The sequence below is a fragment of the Parus major genome, chromosome 1A (assembly GCF_001522545.3).
Source record: "Parus major isolate Abel chromosome 1A, Parus_major1.1, whole genome shotgun sequence".
Lineage (NCBI taxonomy): Eukaryota > Metazoa > Chordata > Aves > Passeriformes > Paridae > Parus > Parus major.
Window position 1 is genome coordinate 54,487,724 of NC_031773.1, and position 26,121 is coordinate 54,513,844.

Below are 26,121 nucleotides of genomic sequence, written 5' to 3' on the forward strand. Positions count from 1 at the left end.
CAAATTAATACTTATGTGGAAGCATGTTTCAAATTGAAAGGAAAACGTGAAGAGCATGTACTCACCTCAAACGTCATTTCTAGGTGGTTTTTAGGAATCTGCATGACACCACTATCTCCCAGTTCTCCTGACACACATATCCACGGGTTTGATGTGGTTATTGCATTGCTTAGCTTCTTGATGGGAATTATCACTGACCTGTAAGGGATCACTGAGAACAGGCAGAGGGGGAAGTACGTTAGTCTTCTTCTTTTTTTTTCCCCTCCTTACACGAAACACAATTTCTGAGCAAACCACGCCTTTCCCTTGAAGGCAAGCCCTGGTAGCCTGTCTGTCTCTGGGAAGCAGAGCAGGTCCCTGCCGCTGGCGGTGGGGTGGAGGCAGCGGTGCCGCACGGTGGAGCTGCAGCCCCGCGGCACAGCCGGGACAGCGCACCGGGCAGGCTCCGGAGCCGCCTGCGGGAGGATGGGGCAGGTCACGGGGAAAGGAGAGGCACAGTCATTGAACAGCCTGCTTTGGAAGGGACCCTTAGAAGCCATCTAGTCCAACCCCCTGCAGTGAGCAGGGCCATCTTCAACCAGACCAGACAGCTCACAGCCCCTTCCAACCTGACCTTGAACATTCCCAGGGATGGGGCATCCACAGCTTCTTTGCGCAACCTGTGGCAGGGTCTCACTACCCAAAATGTAAAACAGTTCCTCCTTATATCTAACCTAAATTGACCCCCTTTTAGTTTAAAACCATCACCCCTTATCCTACTGCAACAGGTAAATGGTAAAACGTTTGTACCCATGTTTTGTACAGGCCCCCTTCAAGTACTGTAAGGCTGCAACAGGAAATGCTGGCATGGCTGCTAACACCACAGACAGACTCTCAGGTCTGGTTTGTCTCTGTGGACAACCCCCTCTTTATTCTTATTCCTGTTCTTTTTCTCTTACTCCTCTGCTTTTAAAACCACCCATACATGCTTAAGACAAGGACTGCCACCCACTCCAATTTGGATTTGAATCTGACACTGCAGCTCTAGCACTGTGAGACTTGCTCTCCCCTTATGTTTCACAAGCTGCCTTTTTGACTGGGGAAGTTAAGCCATCCTCTTTTACTTTTGTGTGCCAGGCAATCATACTGCACTCAAAAAAATACCCTCAAACCCCAAGCACTTGGCCTACAGGAGAAAGCTGTTAAGCTGGATGCCACAAGGTAATCGAGGATGAATAAATCTCTGCACTGTGCTAGTTCTGAGGGGATTTATTGCTTTAAGAGGAGAAAAAGTAAAATGAGTGCCTGTTTTGACAGCAACGTAAAAATTGCTTCACTTCACTCTGAACAGGCAGGAAAATTAAAAGTAATGGCTGCCCAGGTGAATCCAAATAATTAGGTCATCTAATGGGATCTTGATTTTTCTGCATTGTCCAGTACTGGAGAGACAAAGATTCATTTCCAGATGTCAATAAAATCTCAGCTCTCCTCCTTACAAGAAAGAGAATCTTTCTCGCATTTAAGAGACAAAAAGAGATTTAAAATACACACATTTCATCCTCCAATATTCCATCTCCTCAGTCTGAGGAGAGCAGACTACTAGGATGCACACTTAATGAAGGCCAGAAAGAAGCACTAGGAGGTAGAGGACTTGTCTGGGAGGGAAGGTGAAAGAAATATACAGAGAGCAGCACTCTGCTGATTACTCTGCTTTGAGCAATGCTCTTATCCAGAGCACTCCCACACAACCTTGGCTCTCCAGCTGGTTTCCCAGAGCAACACCCAGCACCCAGGAGCCCCCGCAGCAACAACCAAGGCTTCCAGATAAGGGCTCAGCTACTCAGGCAGCAGCAACATCATCTCTTACAAATTATGACAGCAACTAATTTTTAGTCAGGGGGAAAAGAATTGATTCTCCAACTCACTGATTGTAGTGAAGACGCTTGTGAAGCAGAAGTAATCCACAGCATTGAGTGAGAGCAGGTGATACAGAAACTGTTCCCGTTCTTCTTCACAGCGCAGGAAAGCGTAACGCTTGTAAAGTTTCCTGGGAGAAACAAGCACACAGCATTTTTGTTGTTGCTGTTGAAAAAGCACCATGTATCTTAAAAGGGGTTTGAATCTCAAAACACCAAAAGGAGAGTGTCTCTTAATGGGAGGTATGACTCCCCAACCACAGAAGCAGCTAGAAACCCGCAGAGGGTATGTAAATGTACGTGTGTTTTACACAGCACTCTTGGCTCCACGCTCCCACAGCAAGGCTACTGAATTCATCTCAGTTTGGGGTTTGCTGCAAAGCACAGGTGAAAACTAACACTATTCACAGCAGCAGATCTGAACCAACATACAGCAATCTCATTTCTTCGCCATACCTTCCCACTGTGGAATGGTCTCATCTAAAAACATCATCTACCTTTTGCTCCCTACGGTGACAGAAAACTCAGCAGAACGCACCAAGCAGCAGCTGGGGCCCTCCCACCACTCTGTCCATTCAGGAATCTGTAGGGCTGCAGTGTGGCTTGGATCACTGCAGGGATCTGACCAAGGACTAATGCCTCCTTCCTGAAATCTGTGACATGTTTTCCATGCAGATGAGCAGACTTCTGCCCTGCTGGCTGGGCAGCACCACTTCTCCCAGCTCCCCCCTGCCCGTCAATCACTTCTAGTGGAAACCACAGTACCCAAAACAGGTGCCTGGTTGTACCCCAAGCAGCAGCACTTTGAGACACCACTTTCACAACGTGAAAGTGAAGGTTTGAAGAGAAGAGCTGGCTTACTTTGCAAGTGCCTGGTTGGAAAGCAGCTGCTTCAGGTGCTGAGACAAAAGCTTCTTCTCCAGAGAAAGTCTTATCCAAGCTCGGGCTCGCCCCACATCGGTCTTTATCTCACTCATGTTCTGAACGTGCCTGAAAGGTGTGGGGAAGAAAATAAACAGATGAATCATAAAAATTCTGCATGCTTCAAATGGCAACATCCCATCTGATGATGCAGCAGGTGAACTGGAAAATGTCTTCTGACATAATTTCTGGAGAGATCCCCAGCAGGGCCCCAGAACCCTGCAATGTGGCAATGAGATCCCTGGCAGCCCTGGGCTGGCACGAGGCGGCTTTTCCTGGGCATGGCAGCCTACAGGAGCTGTTCTGTGGTTGCCTGGCCAAGGTGAGGAAGGGTAAACCTGTTTACCCCTGCATTGCCCCAGGCAGATGTTCTCATGGACACTGCTAACACTTAAAAAAAGCAGGCACCTCGTGAGACCCAGTCATACCTCAGCTGCCACCTCAAGCTGCTGACCTGAATGGGTGTGTCTGGGAGGACAAACACATGTTCTGAGAGTTTCTCCAAACCACAGTGGCCCTGAAGGTTCTAACAAACCCCCTGAGGGCAGCAGCAATGGCACATCTGAGAAAAGGAGGGCTTCTGAGGCAAAAACAGCAACGGGAAGCTGCAAGCAGAATCACATTTTTAGTGATATAAGAGGCCTTCCTGTAAGTGATAATTTGAACAGCCCTCCATATGTTTCATCTGTAGGAAAGCAGAAGTGTTCCACAGGGGCTTTCTTGTACGGCTTTGCTTTTCTTTTTTCTTTTTAAACTTCTCACATTTCAGTTTGGAGAATGCCAGAAATTCTAGTTTTAGAGCACAGGGAGTTTTAGAAGAGGAAGAGAACTGCCATGGCAGGACAAAGTTGCTTCCAAAAACTCTTGGAACTCTTAACCTACTTGGCTAAATAAAAAACAAGAAAAATGAGTAACAGTTTTCAGCAGGGGAAAGAAAAGGCTGCAATTTCTTAATTTTCCTGCAGTCTGCATGTTAAGTACACAGGCAATTCATCCCTCCAAACCTCCATGGCAGGCTCCAAATATCATCAGCTGAAATCTGAACTAATCCCAGTTGCAATTTACTGTCCAACTCCTGCAACTTCCTTGACAGCCCTCCACGCATTGCCGCGTGTTGGGGAATGTGGCAATATTTACTCCAAAGGAAATCCAACAAAGCCGTGCTGTGACTGATGCTTTCCACATTGACTGCTGTAGTCTCACCGTCTCGTGCTTCCCCCATCTGTTACACCCAAGTGTGTGCTTTGTGTTATATTTAGTCCCTGCATTATTTGAGAGAACTACTCTCTTGTTTATAGAGCCTCTAACGGAGCAGGCCCAGGACCTTTAGGGCAAATTTGCAAAAACAATTTGGAGCTGCCTAAAAATAGGAGTTTTCTCTGCATAAATGAAGAGGATGCACAGCCCAGCAGCACTGCTCTGTGCCAGGCTGACCTGCAAGGCTGCAGCCTTGCTCCTGGCACGGGAAAGCCCTTCCTGGCTTAGAGCATGGGAGCCAGCATTAAACCTTCCAGCAGAGAGCTGGACATGTGACCCGTAGTCCTTGAGAAACAGGATGCACGGTACAGTCAACTACATCATGTTGAGACACTCTCCTCAGACATTTCAAGCCTTTTGAGATGGGAAGATCAAAGCACAGACTATCATCTCCCACCCCTTCCCCTGAGTGCTCAGCTTGAATTACATCTAATACGAAACCCTGAGCAGAATATGTTATTTCACTGTGAGAAGATTCAAGTACAGATGGACTCAACCTTATTCCATGCACGCTCTGTGCCTCTTCATTACCTGTGTCTGGTTCAGACTAGATTAGCATTAATTGTGCATTTGGGAAAAATAAATATCTGCAAGCATGCAGCTTGCCAGAGATTTAAAAAAGATTCAGTAATCAGTCTTGGTGTCAGCAAAAACAGAGCATGCAGGAACCCAAATTTATTTCACTGTCAGTTGCGAGAGTCAGAACAGCTCTATTTTTATCTGTGACCTAAGTGTAAGCACCGTATGCTCACCACTGCACAGCAAATTCCTCTTGTCAGAGCACTGAACAGCCATTTCAATGCAACTCCCCTGGTTTGGACTTGCTTTTAATCCCATTAGTAATAAAGAAAAATCTATTTGCCCTGTCAAATGTAAGCCTGGGGTATGGTGAGACAAACCCTCTGCAAACAGCTGTGCTGACAGCAGAGGTTACAGCTGCTCAGCACAGCTGTGCCCCAGGGATGCTGTGCGCTCTCCCGTGCCAGCAGTCAGGAAGGAGCCTATGGCTCACCCCAGGTAGGCAGCAGGTCTTTGTTCAGCCTTCCTTTTGAGCACAGCAGGTTAAGCATCACTGCTGTGGGCCCAGCTCACATCCTCTAGTGCAAGCTCCCCACAGGAGGGAGGCACAACATGGACAGGAGAGCAAGTGCTGAGAGCAAGGAAGAGCTTGCCCAAAGGGGAAAGATCAGAAACTGGAATTCAGCTGGACCAAAGGCCTTGATGTTGACTGGTTGGGTTGGATGTTCAGCAACATCTGAAGGGTGAGGCCATGCTGGAAGCAGGCTGTAGCTGGAAGAGGGGTGGGAGAGATGAGGCAGATCCATGCCAGGGGAAAGGCTGGAGGGAGTACCCCCAGGCTGGCTTGTGCCACTGAGATTCCATGCACAGAACCAAAATAAACACCCTGAGCATCTTGCTGACCACATCTGTGATGCCTGGCTTTTAGAGGGGGCAGAGGACACATTGCAGTACCTGTAGCACAGGGCACAATCAGAGCATGACTGTGACTCAGTCCTGCTTTTAAGTTGTTTACATAACTTTGCATGAGCCATCAGAAACAAGCCCTGCTTAAGGCAATGCTTAATCCTCCAGCCATTAGTTTAGTCAGCACCACAAGGCCTGCAATTTAACAATTACCCATCCTTCAACTTCAGCCTGGGTCTGTGTGTGCAAACAAATATTAGGCAGCATTCCTTCCAAGCAGGAGAAAGTATGCCTTGAGATTACAGATGACAAATTCAACTCGCCATCTGCCCAGTCTTTTCAATGACCAGACATGTTCGTGGACAATCACAAACACCCATGATATTACAAAAGGTAATGTTCTGCTTCTGTGCTTTTTGTCTGAAGAGCAGTAAGAAAGACTTTTGTGATTCAAACGAGAGGTCAGATCCGTGCTGGGCTTTCATTACTGCAGTGGAAGCTCGTGGAAGACAGAACCCATGCACGCAGCAGTGAGCACACACAGCCTCCTGTCAGCAAAACCTCCCAGCACAGGAGTTTCCGCTCCAGATCCTCCTTCATCCTTCCCTCAGACTGACCCTCTTCATGCCTGTCAGTCTCCCAGGACTGAATTAAGGAGAGAGCTGCCACATCCCATGAGGGGGATGCTAAAATGGCAGACACGTGTTCAAAATGACCTCTTGGCACTACATCCCTAATTACACTGTATGTATTCTCTCTTTTACATGTTGTTTTAGCTGCACGTGGCATGTCATGCTCTTTGAAATCAGAACAAAAGACTCAAACTACAAAGCATCAAGCTAAAAGGTTGCACACTGCAGGTGGGGAGTACAGTGATTTTTGTTCCCAGAAAAATCTGACTAATCTATCAACATAAACAGTAAAAATCACATCACTGTAATCAGTGTTCTGTGAACTAACTACAATAAATCTTATTTTTACCCGAAGGTTCTTTTGCCATATTTTTAGCTGTAATAAGAATGTAAGAAACAGTACTCACGTTGTCTTACACATTAAATTGCAAGCAATTGCTCTCAACTCTTTACAGATGCACATTATTGCATTACTCCTCTCTTTTCATGGCATGTTTATCCCACTGCAATCCTTAGCCCTTGCAAGACAAGTGTCAAAACAGTGGCCTGTCCTGGCAATGGCTTAATCAAGGAGATGCCCTGAAGAATTTCTGCCTGCTGCTGTCACACCAGCCTCCACCTCTTCTGGCTTCTCTAATCCACCTGGTTCCAAACAAACACTGTTTGAAAAGGTCTCCAGAGTCAGGCTGTGGTCTACTGCAGAGAACCTGCCCTAACTTCACATCCCAACTTAAATAACCCAAATTTGGATTGAATCAGACAAAGGTCTGATTCAATTTCTAAACTTGTACATTTATTACTATCTGCCATGAATTCTGCTAGTTGAAAAGAAAGAATATTGCTCAGGCATTGTGAGCAGGTGTTTATGTCCCTTTGCTTTCCCTAACAACTGTAGTTTCTGGGTCAGTAATTAAAAAATGAATAAATGAAAAGAAACAAACTGAAAATACCTAGGAATTTAACATATCTGCTGTTATATGTAGAAGCTGGCTTTATTACTGGAAGAACTCCCCTGGGAAAACAGAAATTACAGTAACACGCATGGTTTTCACTGTTCACTAAAATAGATCAAGTGAATGCATGAAAGTGTTTTTCAAAACAGAAAGGCAACATGTTGTAGATTTGAATGTGAGCTGAGAGTTTAAGTCTCTTTATCCTTTGTAAACCCAATCTAGTGAGGTCTAAGTGTTTACCTTATGCTACACAATTAAACCCACAATTAATGCTTTAGGAACCAAACTGCATACCTCATATCTTGTATCAGGGACACCCTCAATGTAGGCAGAGTAATTCCTGTATCAGACTTTCGTCTTTCTGTTCCACCACCAACTAGAGTAGAAAAAATACACATAGTTAATACAACGCTACAGTAATAGTCTGCAATGCATTTGTCTCTGCATACAGCTGAAAACAATCTTAAGCAGCTGGTAACTGCACTGTTTCTGTGCATTGTCATTAGCTCTGTCCTGGAAATATAGAAATAGACAAAATGAAAATTCTGAATATATTACCTATTCCTTCCTTAACCCAGCACTGAACTTGGGAGATCTAGCTTCCTTTTTTTATTTTGTATGTGAAATACCTTAACTTAAATCTGTATAGCAGTGAGTTCTATTAGTAAGAAGTTTCTATGGATAGCTCACAACCAAGAACAATTCAAATAAAATTAAGCTACAGTAACATATTCAATGCAAAGAATGCCGTGCATTTCTGGGCTCTGATCAAACCACTTTGTGGTGACACATTTTGCTCTCGGGAATTTGTGCCTGCCAGCCAGATTGTTTAGTGCATTACTCATTGAAGCTTATTAAAAAGTCCTTTCATGGGAGAGACTAGTTTGTCCATAAATGCCTCTTTGAGGACAGATCACACAAGTTCCCATCTGCAGGATCTGAACTGAAGAATCCTTGCAAGATGATCCACTGAAGTTCAGAGACTTACTACAATGCCCCAGCCACTGGGTAGGGACACCTCAAGGTTATCAGAAAACCCCTCTTAAAGCACACAAGTAATTTAGTGATTGTAAGGGGCCAAGGCAAAGCATAAACTGAGCACATAAACTGCTGGACAGAGATTAATCACACAGTTTCTGAACTGCACCACCCACCAGTATAAAGATTTACTGAACATGGAGTTACTTATACTGGGATTTGAGAGACAAATTGTGCTCACTGAAAGAAAAATGTCAGCTGTCTTATTCCCAGCTCCACACATTCAGCTTCTTCAGAAATTATCTCTTGTGGAGACACTGCTTCTCCTGCCTCACTCAATGATCACTAAAAGGGAATGAAGGTAGTGCACATACATCAAGTGATTTTCCAGACAAGGATGGAAACTATGTTCCTTTGCCTCCAATGATTTCAATCCATTTTGTCCAGACATCAAGACATCCCCACAATGATTGTGAGAAGTCTTAAAATCTAAGTGTGGCATTAGCAAGCAAACACACTGAAAATCCTGCATGTGGTTTCATGTGGTTGCACTGTTCCTCCCATGGCTGAGTTCATTTGCTGTGATGGACTTCTCATGGAGTCACCTGCCAAGTACTCACCTGGAGACTCTGCACTGTGCTCTTGCTTCTCTTCTCTCTCCTGGTACTGAAGTAAATGGGACCACAGTGCAGATTTCCCCTGAAAATGGAACAGGTAGTAGGTTGCTTTAAATAAATCAGGCAAAAAATATAACCAATAATGGCAAATAAACTTGGCAGAATAATGGAATGGCATTTGAATGGGTAAAATGTTCAGTAATGAAAACCAATCCTTCTCTCTTGAGCCTCTCAGGGAGAGAACCATCCCATTGATCCAGCAGTCACACCACCCACTTTGTTTCCTTGTCCTCCCTCTGGGTTTCCTTTGTGAAGGTTGAAAGGGAATAAAACAAACACGTACTTGACAACATCACCACAATTTCCAGTGGGGAAAACCCCAAAACAATCCCTCCCACCTCCCAAAGAAAACCCAAACACCCCAAACTCCTCAAACCTTTGCAAAATATGAACCAGAGACACTGATCTCAAAGATACTTCCTGCTTTATCTTGGAGATGCACCAATGAGTAGCAGCTTAAAAAGCAGAGATGACATACAGTATTTACCAACCTGCTTGACCTGCAGACCATGGCTCCAGATTCTTTCTAGAAGATCACAGAGACTGGCAATCAGTGTATTTTCCTCCAGACCTGTTATGTTGGCTTCTCCATGTCCCAGCTCAACTGCTTCATGGCCCATTTTCTCTACCAACATGCGTTTAGTCTATTAAAAGAAAAAATCCCAACAGTTTCTAAGAATATTATCCAACAAGGGACAGAATTTACAGGTGGGTTTGCTTACACATGCTTAATCTAAAGACCATTTCTAAGAGAGGGAAACGTCAAATCTATTTGCAGAGATTGTAAATAACAAAAAAAGTATATATAAAAAAATTTGCTTGATTACTTTGAATCATAGAATACCCTGAGCTGGAGGGGACCCAGAAAGATAAAGTCCAGCTCCTGTGACTGCACAGGACAGCTCCAAGAGTCACACCATGTGTCTGAGAGCATTGTTCAAACACCTCTGGAACTCTGACAGACTTGGTGCTGTGACCACTTCCCTGGGGAGGCTGTTCCAGCTGTCCTATTTCTATACCCTTTATCTGTTGTCCTATTTCTATGCTGGTGATTTATTACCAAGCAGAGTACAGAATATATCATCAGTCTTACTTAGCTTCTGTTTTAACTCTTGTTACAGCCAATAAAGTTTAACACTCAGGTAAGGCAGTATACTACTAACTGCAACAAACACAAAGAAGCTGTATATCAGTGGCTATAAAAACTTTTTTCTTACTAGGAATTGTTAGACTTCATCTGCTCTGCATAAACAACATGCAAAAGCCACTTCTGCTGAATCTTCCCTTTTGACCATGAGTCTCCAGGCCATTCTGTTTAGGCTACATGTCAATATGAACAATTAAAGGAAATCCTCCAGAAGATGTCTGGTCACACTGGTTCTCCTTCCTGTCCCTTCTACTTCTTCCATCAACTTCAACTGATCATAAACAGAAGAGCGAAAACATGTTCCCTTCTCTTCTAGCTGCTGAAAAACACTACAGGGACATCCACCCTGCAATAACCAGGTATTCCAACAGAACAATGCCACTCCAGCTGTGAACCAGAAGAACATCTGCAGGTGCTATTTGAGCTCTCTGCAATCCAGAGGAGAGCACACAGGGAATGACCTACCTTCATGCGACATTCCTTCAGCAACCCTTCCACAAATTTCCAGTTGGTCTGTGCAATCACAGCTGGAGAGAGGTCTGACAGTTTGGGCTGCCTTAAATTTTTACCCAAACTCCTTGCCTCCTGCATGTATTTCTAAAAATAAAGAGAATGCTTTTAGGTATTACAGGTCAGAGTAACTCTCCTCATCCTAGGCAAGCAAGGTGGTAAATTAAGTTTGTGTTAATCTAGAAACACAGTCTTGTTTGTTTGATGTTTAAGTGTCAAGCTGGAGAAGTGGAATGATCCCTTTTGACAAGAGAAAAAGCAAGATATTTTCCTGAGTGGTACAGAATCAGTCAGTGAATTGTGCTGTTAGTCACCAGCATGAAGTTAGGCACAATGAGTGCATAAAGTGTAATACCTCCCTCACTCAGCAATAAAGTCAAAATGCCAAGAAAAGTTTATTTCCACTGCTATTTCTCAGTTGAACAAAAAAAAATTAGAATTGTCTTATTATATATTAACTACATAGGAATTAACTATACATGAATAGAAAAAAACCCCTTGAAAATAAATTTTAAGAAGCAGAAATACACTTAGTGAATGAGAAAGATTTCATCCATTACTTTTCATCTAGATACTTAATGCAGGAAAAATGAGACTTGATCTTATTCTCAATTAACTTCTTGATTACAAGTAAAGCTCATTTTAAACTGAACTGACACTTGGGATCATTCATGTTCTTACAGTGGTAATTGTTAAGTATGGACAAAAATCAGCATACTCTTTAAAAAAAGATCCAAGCTATAATTTAAGACTTTCAAACTTTCCTGCTCCACTGCCTTGTCTTTAGGGAGAGGGTATTTTTTGTTCTGGTCTGTTTCTTTGGGGTTTTTTTGTCTGTTTTTTTTTTTTTGTTAAGCTAAAATCCACAAACCAACCAGCAAATGACCTCTGACCCCATCATCAGTGAGAGAGCTGCATGCTGAGCAAGGCTCAGAAGTTGGCCACAACTATCAAAATGTTGTTCAAACATTATTAGTGATTTTTTTCTTTAAAAGAATGATAAGATAATAGAATGTTGCCAAATAGAACTCAAAAACCAGTGCTCATAGCCTGGTGTGGGGATGCTCTGTTTCCATAGTGGGCTTTTGTCCAGTTAATGATGCCACTCTGGGGGATGGTATTTGCCAATGACCAGTCTTTCCTGGAAGGAGCACATCATGTCCCTCCAGGGAATTCTTGCTGCTGCTGGCTGGGGTTTCTGGGGAACTGAGAGGTCATTATGGCTGCTGCATCCTTGGAGCTTTCTGTCTGGGTAAATCACAGAACGCTTTGGGTTGGAAGGGACCTTAAAGATCACATAGCTCCAAACTTTCTGCAGTGGGCATGGACACCTTCCAGTAGATCAGGAAAAGAAAACAATGAAGTTAATTAAGTTAATTGAAATAGCACCTTTTTTTTTTTTTTTTTAATGGGAATACAGTTTCTCTGATGCAATCAGATTTTCTCAACACAGAAATATGGACCAGAACCACTTAGCATCACCCCAACAGATCAGACAACAATGAAGGGTTGTGCCATGAAAAAGCTGTGTTCCACTGAAGTTCTCAGTTAGGTAACTACAGTTTCACCAATATTGTAAGGATTTTAAAATAGTTCAAAAACTACAGGTAGGAATAAAAGAAAAAAGTTACAGTAGATGAAAGCGTGTTGTTCAGCAAGCAACCTCACAAGTGACTTCCATCTCAGTGCAAAAATCAACAGCAAAACCAGTGAAAAAATAATACAGGGAATATATAACTAGAAAAACTAATATTTCTTTTTAAATGTGAAGGGATAAAAAGTGTGGTTATAGTCTGAAGAGTACAAAACACAGATAGCCTCACTTTATTCATTATATATCTTCTTATTATATTAAAATTTTAAAAAACCAAATCTCTAAGGGTCCAGAGAAGAATAAGGGTGGGCTGAGAGACTCAGTTGATTGCTCTTTGCCTGTTCATCAGCATCCATGCACCACCACCCTCTTGCACACTGGGACACAATGATCAGCAGCCAGAAAGCAATGCTTTTGGGATCTGACATCCTAAACTGAACTGCCAGGCGAGCAACATGCGCAAAAAAAACCCCCAAAGCGAAACAAAATTGTTGTCTTTTAGCTTTGGAGCCACTGTGTTTTCCAGGGAGCTGGTGTGGAAGCTCCTTTCCAGCTACTCTTCCGATTATAACCACGCCTCCAAGTGCTACAGGGACGTGCTCATACTCTACAAGAAAGGGGCAGGTTTGAGACGCAGCAAAGACAGAGGTTCCTCATGCTAACAACATCTCAAAAGCAGCTTTCAACAAGAAAAACTAAAACATACCAGGCAGCATTCAGAGAAGGACTTTTTAGGAGGCCGTGCAGGAGGGGGTGGTCCCTGATCCCACTCCCAGAAGGCCATTGAGTTCTGATGAAGCAAAAGCTCCTCCGATGGCTAAGAGGAGGCAGATGCCCCAATGGCAGAACAGCCAGAAAGAAAGAGGAGACAAAGCAAAAGAAGCATGCATATGATCCACAGCCAAAAAAAGAAGAAAGTAAATACATGACAAAATACTGAACAGGCTCTGCTGCGATATACACGCACAAGGCACTGTTTAAAATATATTTGCAAAGCCATGTTAGCAAAAATAGCAACAAACAGGTACAAGTGCTGTTTTGCTGTGTTTCCATGAAACATCATTCAAAGCTATGGCTGAAGAGTCCTCTCATCCACTCAGGTTCTTTTGGAGGGCAAACTCCAATACTGACCGACATTATTCACTGAGTTTTACCACAAAACAGCATGAATGTTATATTTTTGCTAGTGACATACATCAGAAGCATACAGACATCAATGGAAAAATGTGGCAGAAAACATTTAATGAAGGATGAGGAACTGAAAAGATGGGAAAGAAACACATGTATGTGACTGACATTTACAAGATGCATGGGAGTTTCCAAGGTTTAGGCACAAAAAGGCCCCAAAGTCTTAACCTTTCAAATAGGCATGCTCATGTCAGAAATCTATGTAAGAGAAACAAAAAAAGTTCCTTTAAGAAAAAAGGAATCCTGCCTCATTCACTTCTACAGTGCTGACATTTATTCAAGGACTTGACTTTTCCAGAGACTTCCACCCTGGCCAGAGTTTGACAACTGCACTGCCAGGGCTCTGCTGTCTGCGTGCAGTAAAATGGCCAGGGTCTAAATCAGCAAATAAGCCATTTTCCTGATGACAATGGGGCTGTCTTGTTCCAAAATAATAAAAGCACTTTATTTATGTTGTGTGCTTCACAGTTGTACAGCATCTGCGACAAGCAGTGCAGCATCCAAATGCCTACAGAGACCCAACCAAACCATATGGCAGCCACAAAACTGCCCAAACAAATAGGCACATTTTTGTCCAAATCTCCACCTCCTGGATCACAGCTTGTGCTGCCCTCAGATGAGGCCACCCACCTCCCTCATGTCGTTGTCCAGCCCGATGTGCTCCGAGTGCTGCCGCAGGCGGTCCTTCCTCCGCTGCGTGGTGGTGCTGCGGCTGGCCCAGCGGCTGGGAAATCAGAGAGAGAGAGAGGACACGTGTGAGCAGGAGAAAATCAGGAGGGAAAGCCTGGGTCAGGAGCTGAAGGACATCCAATGGGTCTGCAGCAAAAGAAGGGAAAGCCCAAGGACCTTGCAGTAAACGCGGGTGAGAGCTGGTGCCTGACTTCCCCATGGGAAACCATCTGTGAGGTGACAGACCAGCACTAACCCAAGGGACAAAAATCCTGATGGAAACGTGCCCAGCTGCCTGCCAGGGTCTCCAGTGAGAGCTCCTGGTACCTGAAATGCAGGTCATGCCGCAGCATTATGCCATCACCAGGTAAGTCACTGTACTTGGTTACCCAACACCACTGCTGCGTTTGACAAGAATGGTGTCTTCAGCAAAAATTAAAATACAATGATTTATTTTGAGTACCAACTTCTACAATTTTGATATTTTGTGAGAAGTGCTACTTATTTCTCCACATTCTGTGGTACTTCCAAGAATTATTTGGACAAACTTCTCATTGGCATTTTAACAACTGTTACTGGGTCCATCTAAAGGTTATAAACCTATCTAAAGGTTATAAACAATACTGACGTTCCTGGGATTAGTTATGTTGCTATTTTCACCTTATCTTTTTTTTTTTTTCATTTGGTTTCTAAGTACAACAGAAAGCCTGGGATCTTTTCCACCTCCTCATGTATGTCCAGTTGAATCTTTTGTCTCTTCACACGGGTGGTACTGGTGAGGACAGCAGTCTCCAGATCCCAAACCCATGTATTTCTGTGTGCACCCCAAACAGAAGCACAGACAAATAAAACTTGGGATTTAACTGTTTGGGCAAGGAGTTTCAGCTGGTGACACAGGGAGATTAATGCCTGGGGAGGAAACTCTTGCACAGAGTTGGACTCGGGTTCTGACATCTTGGGCAAAACACTGGGGATGTGTAGGGAGGGGAATCTGACCCAAAAGTAGTGCAGGGATGTGGCCCCTGGTGGCCAAGAAAAGCTTTCTGCTTCCAGAGAGAAGGACTTTGCAAACATGTACATAACTATCTTCATCAGCTCCTTCAGAGAGTCAACCAAAGACTGAATGTCGGCTCACCACACAGATACAAAGGGAAAAAAGGCCACAGGAATTGTGGTTTTAAAAGTCAAACTGAAGTCCCATCGTACCTCACAAATAACATAAGAAAACAAGTACAAAGGACTAAATCTGGCTCTGCTTGTAATTATGGTTCATCACCTCAGTATCCCATATGACAACACATTTATTTTTAAAGCAATTTTACTTTTTTGTGGCCTCAAGTCTCTGCTAACACAATGAAACAGCCCAATAGGTGTCTGCACAGCAAATGCTGATACCTTCTCAGAGGAACACATCACTGACATAAGTGTCTTTGCACCTCCACAGAAGTCTCAAAAATGTACAGCCCCTGAGTTTAATAAGTCATCATTTAAAAAATTTATTTTTTTTAGAAGCAACAGCCAAAACCTCATTAGATGATTAAGAGAGGGGGGAAAATAAACCCCTACATTTTAATAATTGCAACCAACAGAAATCCCACAGAAAAACACTCTGTGGAACCAAGGATAGAAGGTATTAATGTGACTTTAGCCACTTGGCTCTGGAGACCTTCCATTAGAGGACCATGTTTATGTTTCACACAACAGAATGCCAATAACACACTGGAAATTTAAGTTATAGATCAAACATTACCCCATATCATATTTTTTTCTGTTCCAATTTATATGCTTATTTTCTGAATTATAGACAGAACTTGGATCCATCTCCACCCTGCATTTCTGCATTTGCTGGAAGATGAAAGAATTACTTTAAGTGCCCTTTGAGGGAAAACATCTCACCAAAGGTGAAAGCAGAATGAAAGCCACAGAATAATTACAAAATAACACACCACAATTAAAGCATTTTCAGTTCATTCCAGAGCTATACCTCATCTGGGAGACAGCACAGACCATTTTCCACATTATTAATCTGAACTATTTGAATGTTTTAATCATACAAAAGTGAAGATTGTTGGATGTTTATGAAAAAAAGACAGCTGCTTATTACCTGGAGCAATTACACACAGTGAGCTCCCTCTTTTCCAAACTCTAAGTTAAGGAAGAGGAGCTGTTGAGTCACTGGGTGAGGTCTCTGTGTTCGGATGCTGCCCTGAATCTCTCTGGGAGGTTGGTGAAGATCTAACAGCAGATAAACAGGATTAAGCAGCTAAATCTTTTAAAGCCTTTTCTTTACTGGGCCACATAGAATTTTCCCAAAACAATGCTTCACTATTACAATAACCATTCCTTCTCCTCAGCAGTGACTGCATTTTAAATTGCTCTTCCTCTCCCTGCGATCACTTGAAGTGATTTTAAGGGGATAAAAGCCCCAGTGCTCGCACCCTCTCCTCATGGCTGCTGAAATCCCATGTGGGCACCTCTGCTGGCCCTGTCATCAGCTGCTGCTCTATTCATACCTCAGCCCAGGTGCTGCCAAATCAGCAAGGAAAGCTGTTCTCCCTCCAGCTTGCTGTCAGCCTTTAGACCTGGGTTTTTCAGATAATCACTGCTGCCTGTACCTCTCCTCTCCTTGTCCTGAGGAGATGAAGCCCTGATGTGCTCAGCCTGGATGCTGCCCAGGGACTCTCTGCCCCCAAAAAAGCCTTTCCCCTTTAGTTTTTTTGCTGGCAGGGCCATGAGCATGGACTACTGGCAGGTTTTGTTTCCTCCCCGCATTGCTACAAGCAGCAGGTCTCTGGGGATGGAGCAGATCAGCTCGGGTGCGGCGCTGCAGGGAGCCCAGGGACAAGCTGCCCCCGTGCAGAAGTGAGGAAAGGCTCATTTCAGTGAGTCTGTCTGCATCTAACTCCCATGTCCACAGATGAATGCTCCTCACCCCCAGGGACTGCAGAAAAGCAGTGATATTTCAGAGGAGGGACCAGGGAAGACTGTGCTTAGTTCAGCATATGGAAATGAAGTAAGGCACCTCCAACTAAGACCTTTGCAACAGGAAGGCAGTCAAGTCAGTATTGTTTAGTATCAAATTAGACACAGCAAGCACAGGAATAGGTTTGCAGAGGTTGGAGGGAATGTAATGGTGACATTTGAAACATCCCATGTTAAATATCATCTTTTACATTTCTATAATAAAAGAGGTGAGGCAGTCAGCAGCAAAGCTGCACTGTCAGAAACAATCTAGCAAAACAGCACCTCACACCAGGGACTGGCCATGCTGTACTGAGACCATGTGTACATATCTCTTTCTTCCCCTACCTTCTCCCTGGCTCCCCTTTTTAAATCTCCCTGGAGAAATGAAGAAACTGTGTCTTCCCAAATCAGACATGGGTGGAGCAGGCAAAACATGAACATGCTGCTAGAGAACTTCTTTCTCAGATGGATTTAACCACTATTGCTGTCACCATGAAAATCACTACTGGAATTTACAATCCATTTACAGTGATAATGGAGAGAAGGAAGGAGACAAATGCACAGGACAGAACCAAAATCTCCTCATATACACCATCTGGAGAGGCAGGCTGCTATTGAGGTCTACAAACCATGGCAATACCCATTCTACCTATATATGTCCATCAAAGGAGTTATCTGAGTTTCTGCACTCACAGCATAGCTGCCCTACAGCCTCCATCAAACCCCCCTAGAGCATGCACATGTTAAACACACACAGGCTGCACATCAAATTCCTTGGGCTCAGATGTAGTTTGTGTGGGACTACACAGAGATTCCAAGTAAAACACATGTCAGACCAAACAAGAAAAGGAATGTTGAAACTGAGCTCCACCTGATCACGGATGAGCTGACAGGGGAGGGGATCTACAGCATAAATCTGCTCCACAAACACTGCTCCATGGTAAGGAGAATGAAGGCTTTAATGTAGGCTTAGGCACCTTTTCCATCTCTGCCATAGGGTGGAATAGGAAAGCTTTGAAACTGCTCATTGGGTGGACAAAAATTAGTAAAAAGCCTTAAAGAGAGTGGCCCTGCACTGACAGAAAATAAGTGATTTTAAAGGGTGGCACACAGAGCTGTCATCCTCTGCAAGGAAGAGCTGGAGTGAATTGCCAGCATCACCTCTTAAGCCCTGAGGAACCACTGTCCTATGAGGTATTTAATTTGCAAGTCCCTTGAGACACTAGTACTGCTCAGGAGACAGCAAATGGAATAGCAGATGCAAGGATCCAATACCCCTTTTTCCCCTGTCAGATTTAATTCTGCATAGCTATGTTAAAATGAGATATTAACTCAAAGAAGTTAATTGCACCTCTCCTGCCTTGCATCAGTTGATCAGAGGATCAGTAGCTCAGGAGACTCACCCATCAGGTTCCAAATCACCACAACATGTATTTCCTTTACAACCTTTAACTACAGATTGTCAGTCACACTTCATTCTTGAAAATTAATGTATTTGAGTACAAGTGGCTCATATGTTCATTGCACCCATCAGTGGTTTGCTACATTAGGTTACCCTAAGTATAGTAACTGCTTGTTTCAGATTTCCTTATGTAAAAGGAGAGCTTTTACTACTCACAAAATGTAAATAATCTCAGTGCTCTGTGTGGATGGCTCACTGCTGACTCATTCCATGCTCACCTAGATGCACTGCAGAGATGCCACTCTGTATTACTTGCAATTGTTTGGCTTGATTAAAAAAGAAGATAACTTCATTTAACACAGCCTTAAAACAGTACCCAACACACATGGGGGTAGTAAAGGCCATATAATATGAAGCACTCATTAAAAGAGAAAGACCATTTGGCATACAAAAAATAATTTAGTTAAAACCAGAATAAATTCTGCCATCACACAGAGATACATTAACCCCTTTCCATTATATATACATCATATTTCCTTGAAAATCATTATCTGATGTTAGATGCTAGCAACAAGTAAACAAGAGTCTTGTTTAAAAATGAGAACCACAGCCCCAGGCAGATAAACCCTTCACACTTCCCAACTTGAAGGAGGAAGCTGAAGATGAAAGCCACAGGACAGTGCCCATACAAGTCATGTCACGAAATGGAGCACAAAAATGAACCAATTCCATACACTCCTAGCGCATGGGTTTTGTAAATAAATACTGACACAGTGGTCAGATCAGCAAAATGCAGCTCAGGAACAAATAAATGCCTGGAGAAAGCAAACAAATAATTCTGAAATCTGCTTCCTGGGTAAGAGCAACACATCACTCAGCAAAAGTCTGAGGTTAGAGGCCAAGTACAGTGGGATCTGTGCTTGAAGACTGGGAGTGTGCCCTCCTTTGGGGACTGCTGCAGGAAAGGTAGGACAGACAAAAGCACAAGGCTCACAGGAAGCTGGGATGCAAGTGAGAGGGCTCAGGTAAGGAGTGGCCAGGGCAGGAAAGAGGAAACAGGCTGCTCAGGAAAGTAAGCAGGGAGGAAAGCAGGGTTCCAAATAAAGAAGAAGGGGGGTGGGAAGCAGGCCTAAACAGAGAGGAAGGCAAAAAACGGGTAATTATAGCCATTTTTAAAATGTGTAGCAAAGCAAACCCTTCATTTGAAAACCAAAAGAAACAAGAAAAAAAAAATCTGTTCAGTTGTTCTTTGAAGGCATTCAATACAAATTGCCAGAATGCAAATATATTCCCATGCTTGGGAATCACTGTTTTCCTCTCCAATATTTAATCTCATTTATCAAGCTTCTTAGTACAAATTAAGTTACAAGGTAATCAATTAGATTGAAAACACAGCTTGTTTCATTGTTTTAATTTTGCACTGTAAGCATATTCCCCCTAATTTCACAATTAGCTAATCAAAAACCATGAAGTGTTTATGTAGCTTGGCTTTTTGTCATTCAAATTCCACTCCTGCAAATGCACCAGCCAGTGGAGTCCCAGCTACAATTTTAAAGCCTGGCAGAAAATGCACACAAGGAAGAAGGGAACACATTGAAACCGCAGTGGGTGCTGGGGTTTGAGAAAGAAAATGAGGGCTCTGGAAACCACAGCTCTTGTCCAGAATAATAGAGAAATAGCCTGTTTTCTCCTGGGATGTTTTCTAGGAGGACTTCTGCAGAAGCCATCGCTTTACAGGGTCAGAGCAGAGTGGAGGGGATGCTTTTGTACCCAGAGGAAGCCTGCAGCTGCTCTCTGTAGATGCAGAAGGTTTTCCCATGATGTGGGGGATGTATCAAAGATGAGGAGCACAGCAAGTCCCTCAAATGGGGACACTGCTGTCTGATGGGAAGGAGGACAGATCTGGGTGGGGTGTTTTGGTTTGGGTTTAGTTTAAATCTCATAAAGGATCTAGAACTGAAACGAGAAGTGCTTGCTGTCTGCCATTATATTTGTGATTTAGATATAACATATTACACATGCAACAGCCCAGTAACTGACAGAGGTATCTCCAGTGCCCCTCCTGCTCACAGGAAGCTAGATAACATTATCAGCTCTGGTTATATATTTGTTTGTTTATCAGCCCAGAAAGGGAAGCAATAAATCCCTGATTGCTGGCCACTGGGGACATGTTTTCATTAAAACAGCTTTGAATTGGTTTATTTGCTACTGTCCAGCAACAACTGACTGCAACATGGGAATTATTCCCCATTTACCAAAAATACACTTCTATACAAAATTCAGGACAAAATTTGCCATGTAAAACCAAAGCCTGCAAAAATGATTCTCATCTACACAGCAATATCCTTTGCATTAATTTTATAATATAAATACACAATACCTACACCTGAAGAGTCTGGAAATGTAGCTGGAATGTTCTCCTACCCCATACCCACACGCAACACTCCAGTCCTGTGAGTAAAATATATCTTTAAGAATCATACACTGGGAAATTCAAGTTAATGGAAGGTTATACTTCAGTTGATTTTGTGGTCAGAAAAATCATGCTGTATTTGCAGAAAGAATGGAAAAGCTGTTCTATACATGGGTGTAAAATCAGTGAGAGAAAGAGTCTTCTCAGCTGCTCACATGAAAACCAGGAAGAAGAAAGATATAAACAGATGGTTTTGAGATTTTCCAATTACAAGCCTTTTTTGGCAACATACAACTGGAGGAATTCCAAACATTTGTCACTTGGACACTGCTTTGTAGTAAGTAATAGGGTTTTGGTACTTACAAATTCTGAAACATGCTGCAATCTAAATCAAAATTATCAGTCAAGGAGTTAAAGTCATTTTATAACAGGTACCAATTTAACAGAAGCAAACCTCAAAAGGCATAAGCAAAACTATTTTTAAGTGATGCTTATTCACAGATTCACTAAGATTTGCAATAGAGAGAGAAGTTTTAAGCAACTTTAAGCAAGTTGGGCACACACACTGTTGCTGACACTGTAAAACTGAAACCCACCCATAAGGGTAAGAGGCAGACTACTAAATACAGCATCTCACAAGATGAAGAAATCCTCCATTCTTCAAAGGACCATTACCTATACAATTCTGTCTCCATTTGCAGGAAGACTGGAAGCAAAAGAACTTTGAAATATGCGTTTCTCCTTTTTGGTTGATCCTGGGGCTTTTTAGATTTCTGTTAAAGAACTCCATTTCTTTAAACATTCAGTACTTAAGGATATCTTATCTTTTGCAATTCTTATTAATAACTTGAGATTCTAGCAGGTTATTAAAAAGCTATTTTACTTTATTATTTATTCTATTAAAATGCTTTGCTAGCACTGGTATGCACAAAAGGTGTATAAATAGAACAGAGTGGGCACCTCACACAGAAGCTCAGAACAGCATGTGTGCATGCACATGTTTAAAACAAGAGGTAGTTTTAATATCTGGACAATTGCAGTCTTTGAAGCTTTTGGATTTACCTGTGCTCCCACATTTTGACTTCCAGAAACTGAGGGCTTCAGCTGATAATTTAATGAGCTTGTAATCAACGATGCACAAATATTTCACTTTTGAAGAGGGAGAAACCCCTCATTCATGGGTTTTGAAGGAAAAAAGATTAAAAATAAAGGAATTCACAGCACTTACTTTGTATTATAACTACACAGATGTAAAGTGTATCAGTTCTCCGGGCTGCCATTTCACATTAAGTAAATGAACCATGTAATGGCATGCTCAATTCCTCAGCTATAGGTACCCCTACCCTCTTTATCAAAGTGCACCACAGAACCTTATCAGACTCAGAAAAGAAACCCAGGTACAGAACCACATACTTTCCACCAAGTTATTCTTCCAGGGTATTCCATTGTGGCAACTGAAAGAGAGCTATAAAAAAATCTCATGTATATACATCTTATAATGTGTCATGTAATAACTGCTAAAGAAAAGAAAGGACCAGAGTGGACACTAATTTCATCCCACATGATGGTGTCAAGGTTTCAACACCAAAATTTCTTTCAGAATCTGAATTTTGATTTGAGATCCTGAATTACTGTATTCAGTGTAAAACAGCCAAACAATTCATTTGAAACTCATGAGACCAATTACAAAGCAAAAACTATGCATAAGAAGACAGAGTAGTTACCACTCAACAGAAAACAGCAGTGAGGAATCTTTCCCAAAACGGAGCTAATGCTTCCTGACATAACCCAAACTATGGGAATATTTTCAAAAGTCACAGCCCATACAAACCAGAAATGGAAACAGCTATTGGGTTCATTAGACTGGCTACATGCCATCTAAAGTTAGGACTTCTCTCCAATGCTGTGAGTCGTTTGTATGAGAAAGCTGCTTTTAAATCCAGAAAATAAAAACCGCGCTTACTTGTTATTGGTGGGTCCCGTTGCCAAGACATCCGACTGCAGCTTTGGGAAAAATCCTTGCTCGTATTTCCCTTGGCCAATCTTCATATCGAGCAGGTGAGGGTGGATGGCCGTGTGGTCAATCTTCATCAGCCGCTGCTCGATGGACTGGGCTGCAGGTGACAGTCACAGGTGAACAACTGCGTCACGGCCCACCCGAGGGCACGCGCTGCCGCAACAGCGGCGGTCATGCTCAGCCCCCTGAAAACCCACTAGCAAGTTAAATAGTGACCTTAGACACAGAAATCTGCCACTCACAGAGGTGAGGAGACACTTGTGCTGGAGCTTTTTTTAATTTTGCTTTTAGTTTCTTTACCCAACACAACGAGCACTGGTGCAAGCAAGTTAGCTGTTAAGCAAGCAGGTATTTACAGGAGCCTACGAGTTCCATTAGGAACTGGCAAGAGCAGTGCAAACTTTCCCTGAAATTCCTTCTTTGATTTTAAGGCTTCCTCAGCATAACACAGACATCCAGGGCCAGCTGCAACCCCTGTAGGAATGGGCACCTTGCTTAGCTCCAGACACTTTCCCTGAGTAGATACATGGAGGGGGAGTTTTGCAATTATCTGGGACTATAGTGATTCTCCTCCTGAAACTAGATCTGCCTTCACTGGATGACAGGCCTTCAAAAAAGCATAGCTAACTGCAGCAAGACATGAACAGCATCAAGAGGATGAGCAGATCCTTGGAAACAGGGAAAGCTATGGTAAGATGAGAGAGGGCTCCCTGGGAATCTCAGCTGCACTGAGACCAAAGCAGTTCAAATCCTTTGCCTCAAGGACTTGAGGGTTTCAATCTCAAACCTCAAGCAGAATGAAAATAAAACCTGTCACCCTCTTAACTCGTATGTGTGAGGTGTATGGGCGAATTCAGTGTTTAATTAGCAACTTTAATATTCAACTCCTTCTAGCCCATCTATTAACAGGCAGGCCTGCTCCTTCAGCCTATCACAGCTAGTGAATACAGATGCAAAATGTGGAAGCTAAAACTGTTTTCCATTTGTTAAGAACAACACAGAACTAATTTCCTATTTTATAAAACTGTGATGGGAAAGAAGCTGTCACAAGATTTGCATACATTATCATTAGAAACTCAGCAAGTATTTTTTCTTCCTCTTAAAAAAAATAAATATCAGTTTGTATGGTTCCATTTTGGAGAAAAGGAGTGGGTAGTGTGGGGTCAGAGGATTTGAAGGGTTCTGAAAACAGTTAAACAAACAGGTGCTGGGTCAGTGCTGGGGTCACATATACTGTGAATAGTAAATATGAAGGAAAATTCATATTACTATCAGTCTGCTGCTTTTCACAGGACAGAAAATGAGGTTCTGGTGCCACAATATCTGCCAAAACTAGACGCTGAATAGACAGCTGACCTGCAAATTAGAATTGGGTTTAGACAGAAAAAAACAGGCACAGATTTCTATTTCTGACATGTTTATAATAAGTAAAACAATGAGGGAGTTAAACCAAAAAAAAAAAAAACCCATGAGAAATGTGTTTGCCCTAGCTTACTAATACGTGTTCCAACACATTTAGGAGTATAATTTCCCTGTATTACCTAGAAATTAAATAAATACTTGCACAAGCATTAAGAAATTCAAGTATAATTTGAAAAGGCATCCTGTGACAGTAATGGAAAAAAATTCCAAGCCTTCAGTACAGTGTATTGTTCATTAACACTGAACATCTATTGCTGGAGGTACTAAATATGCCACACAGGATTACGTCCCCTGCTGCTCTAACCAAATGGTGTAAGGCAAAACAACTTCTTTTTATGGGAAGGGGAGACAAGGCCAGTGGAGCAAACACTGGGGCTCGACTCCTCAGTGTGCCTGGCACTGGTCCCACCACCAGGGTGAAGGAAAGCTCTCCTGGCAATGGAACAGGAGCTGCCTGAAATGAGAAACTGTGAGCCAGTTCCATTTGGGTTTGGCTTGATTTTATTAAAGGCACCAGCCCAGGAGAGCTCAAAGGGAAGGTAAAGGCTCCTGACATTTCTGGTGTTTAACACCCTAAAGTTTTTGCTTAGATGAGACAAGACACTGCTGAGTCCTCCTCAGGTAGCTCTAGGACTTCCTCATCAACTGCAACACTCAGATGACTGAGGACCTCTATTTCTTGGTGGCTGACACTGTACTTTTGAATATTTTACCAGCCCATCTGAACATACCTGCTTCTTTCAAAGTGCTGCATTTCTGGTAGTTAGATGTCCGCAGTGCAGGGGCCCTGACATTGTATAGCCTTATTTTCTCAATTCGGGAGTCAAAAACTCGTAGAAAAGGGTCCTTCTCTTCCCATTGGGACATTATCTTATTGTCTATGAAGGTTGCAAACATCTGTGTTTCGATGAAGTGTGAAAGGAATGGGAGGTAAGGCTCAGGTTGGTCCGAAAGGAAGGAAGCCTGAAATACAGAACAGCTCATTAGTGCCACGGTCCCGCCCAGCACTGATGTGCCCAGCCATCCTTCGGCACAGAACTGATCCAGCAGCCAGCAGGAAGGCTTGGACAAGGCTTCCCCCACCATAAAAACACCTCTCAGAGAACTGTGAATCCATCTGCAAAGGGGTTTGGTTCACAACTGTAAGATCTAAGCAGTCAGGGATGCTTTGTGATAGCTGCAACAAAAGGGAATATGGAGTTACTGAAGTAGTGCTCATTCTGCCTGCTTTTTCAAAGCAAGCTAGCAGCTATCACCCCCAGGAATGAACCCTGTGAAAGGCATGGCAGACCATCACATGTGCCCCCTTGGGACCTCTGGTCTGGGCATCGTTGCCTGGGACCATATCACTTATTAAGGTGTCACTCATATCAAGAGTGCTACAGTGCTCCTCAGCTGATGCTCTTCTGTGATGTTACACAGGGCAATTAATCACAAATTTCCAATTAGAACTGACTGTGCGTCTAAGTCTCACTGAGCTTTGAAAACCCTAAAATTAACAGCCCATTTTATTGCAGAAGCACTAGCAAAGATGGCCTAAACAACCCCATCCTTTTGAATGCTGCACTACTTAATGCCCAAAAACAAACAAACCAAGAAAAGGCATTGCAGCAATTTTTTAAATAAAAAACTAACTCAGATCAATATTTAGTCTGCTCCTCACTGTTCATCCTTTTAACCCTTTCCTTAGAGAAGGACTTGTATCTAAGAGATGATGGCTAAGAACATTGTCCTCTTCACAGGGCCACTCAGCAGCAGTGCAAGCTTCCCAACATTTCCCATTCCTTCTGCTATCCTCCCATCTCTTCATATCCTCATTTCCAGCCTCAAGGGATTCCTTTTCCTTCTTGTGCATACACTACAATGGAGTCATGACAATACTCTTTAAGTGATAACCTTCTTCAGAACATTACCCATTACAAAAAACCTCTACTGTGACATTAGGGAATATGGAAGACTAGATTTGTTTTTTGTCTCAAGTGTGCACCTCTCCTCTCAAAGGAAGAAAGTAAGACAGAAAAAAGTCACTTTGAATTGCTACCCTTCCACCAAGGGCA

The 26,121-nt window shown here is 42.9% G+C and overlaps 1 protein-coding gene across 1 annotated transcript in view; it reads right to left on the bottom strand.

Annotated features, from left to right (window-relative positions):
- Positions 1 to 26,121, bottom strand: part of DENND5B (DENN domain containing 5B) — a 103,978-nt gene that overhangs the window by 9,595 nt on the left and 68,262 nt on the right. Inside the window, exons 8-18 of the mRNA XM_033514691.1 lie at positions 24,796 to 25,027; positions 22,589 to 22,739; positions 13,808 to 13,901; positions 12,696 to 12,806; positions 10,351 to 10,482; positions 9,230 to 9,382; positions 8,682 to 8,760; positions 7,378 to 7,459; positions 2,757 to 2,885; positions 1,905 to 2,026; positions 66 to 211 (exon numbers count right to left, since the gene is read on the bottom strand). Of these exons, the coding sequence (XP_033370582.1) occupies positions 66 to 211; positions 1,905 to 2,026; positions 2,757 to 2,885; positions 7,378 to 7,459; positions 8,682 to 8,760; positions 9,230 to 9,382; positions 10,351 to 10,482; positions 12,696 to 12,806; positions 13,808 to 13,901; positions 22,589 to 22,739; positions 24,796 to 25,027 (1,431 nt within the window). The remainder of the gene's footprint in view (positions 1 to 65; positions 212 to 1,904; positions 2,027 to 2,756; positions 2,886 to 7,377; positions 7,460 to 8,681; positions 8,761 to 9,229; positions 9,383 to 10,350; positions 10,483 to 12,695; positions 12,807 to 13,807; positions 13,902 to 22,588; positions 22,740 to 24,795; positions 25,028 to 26,121) is intronic.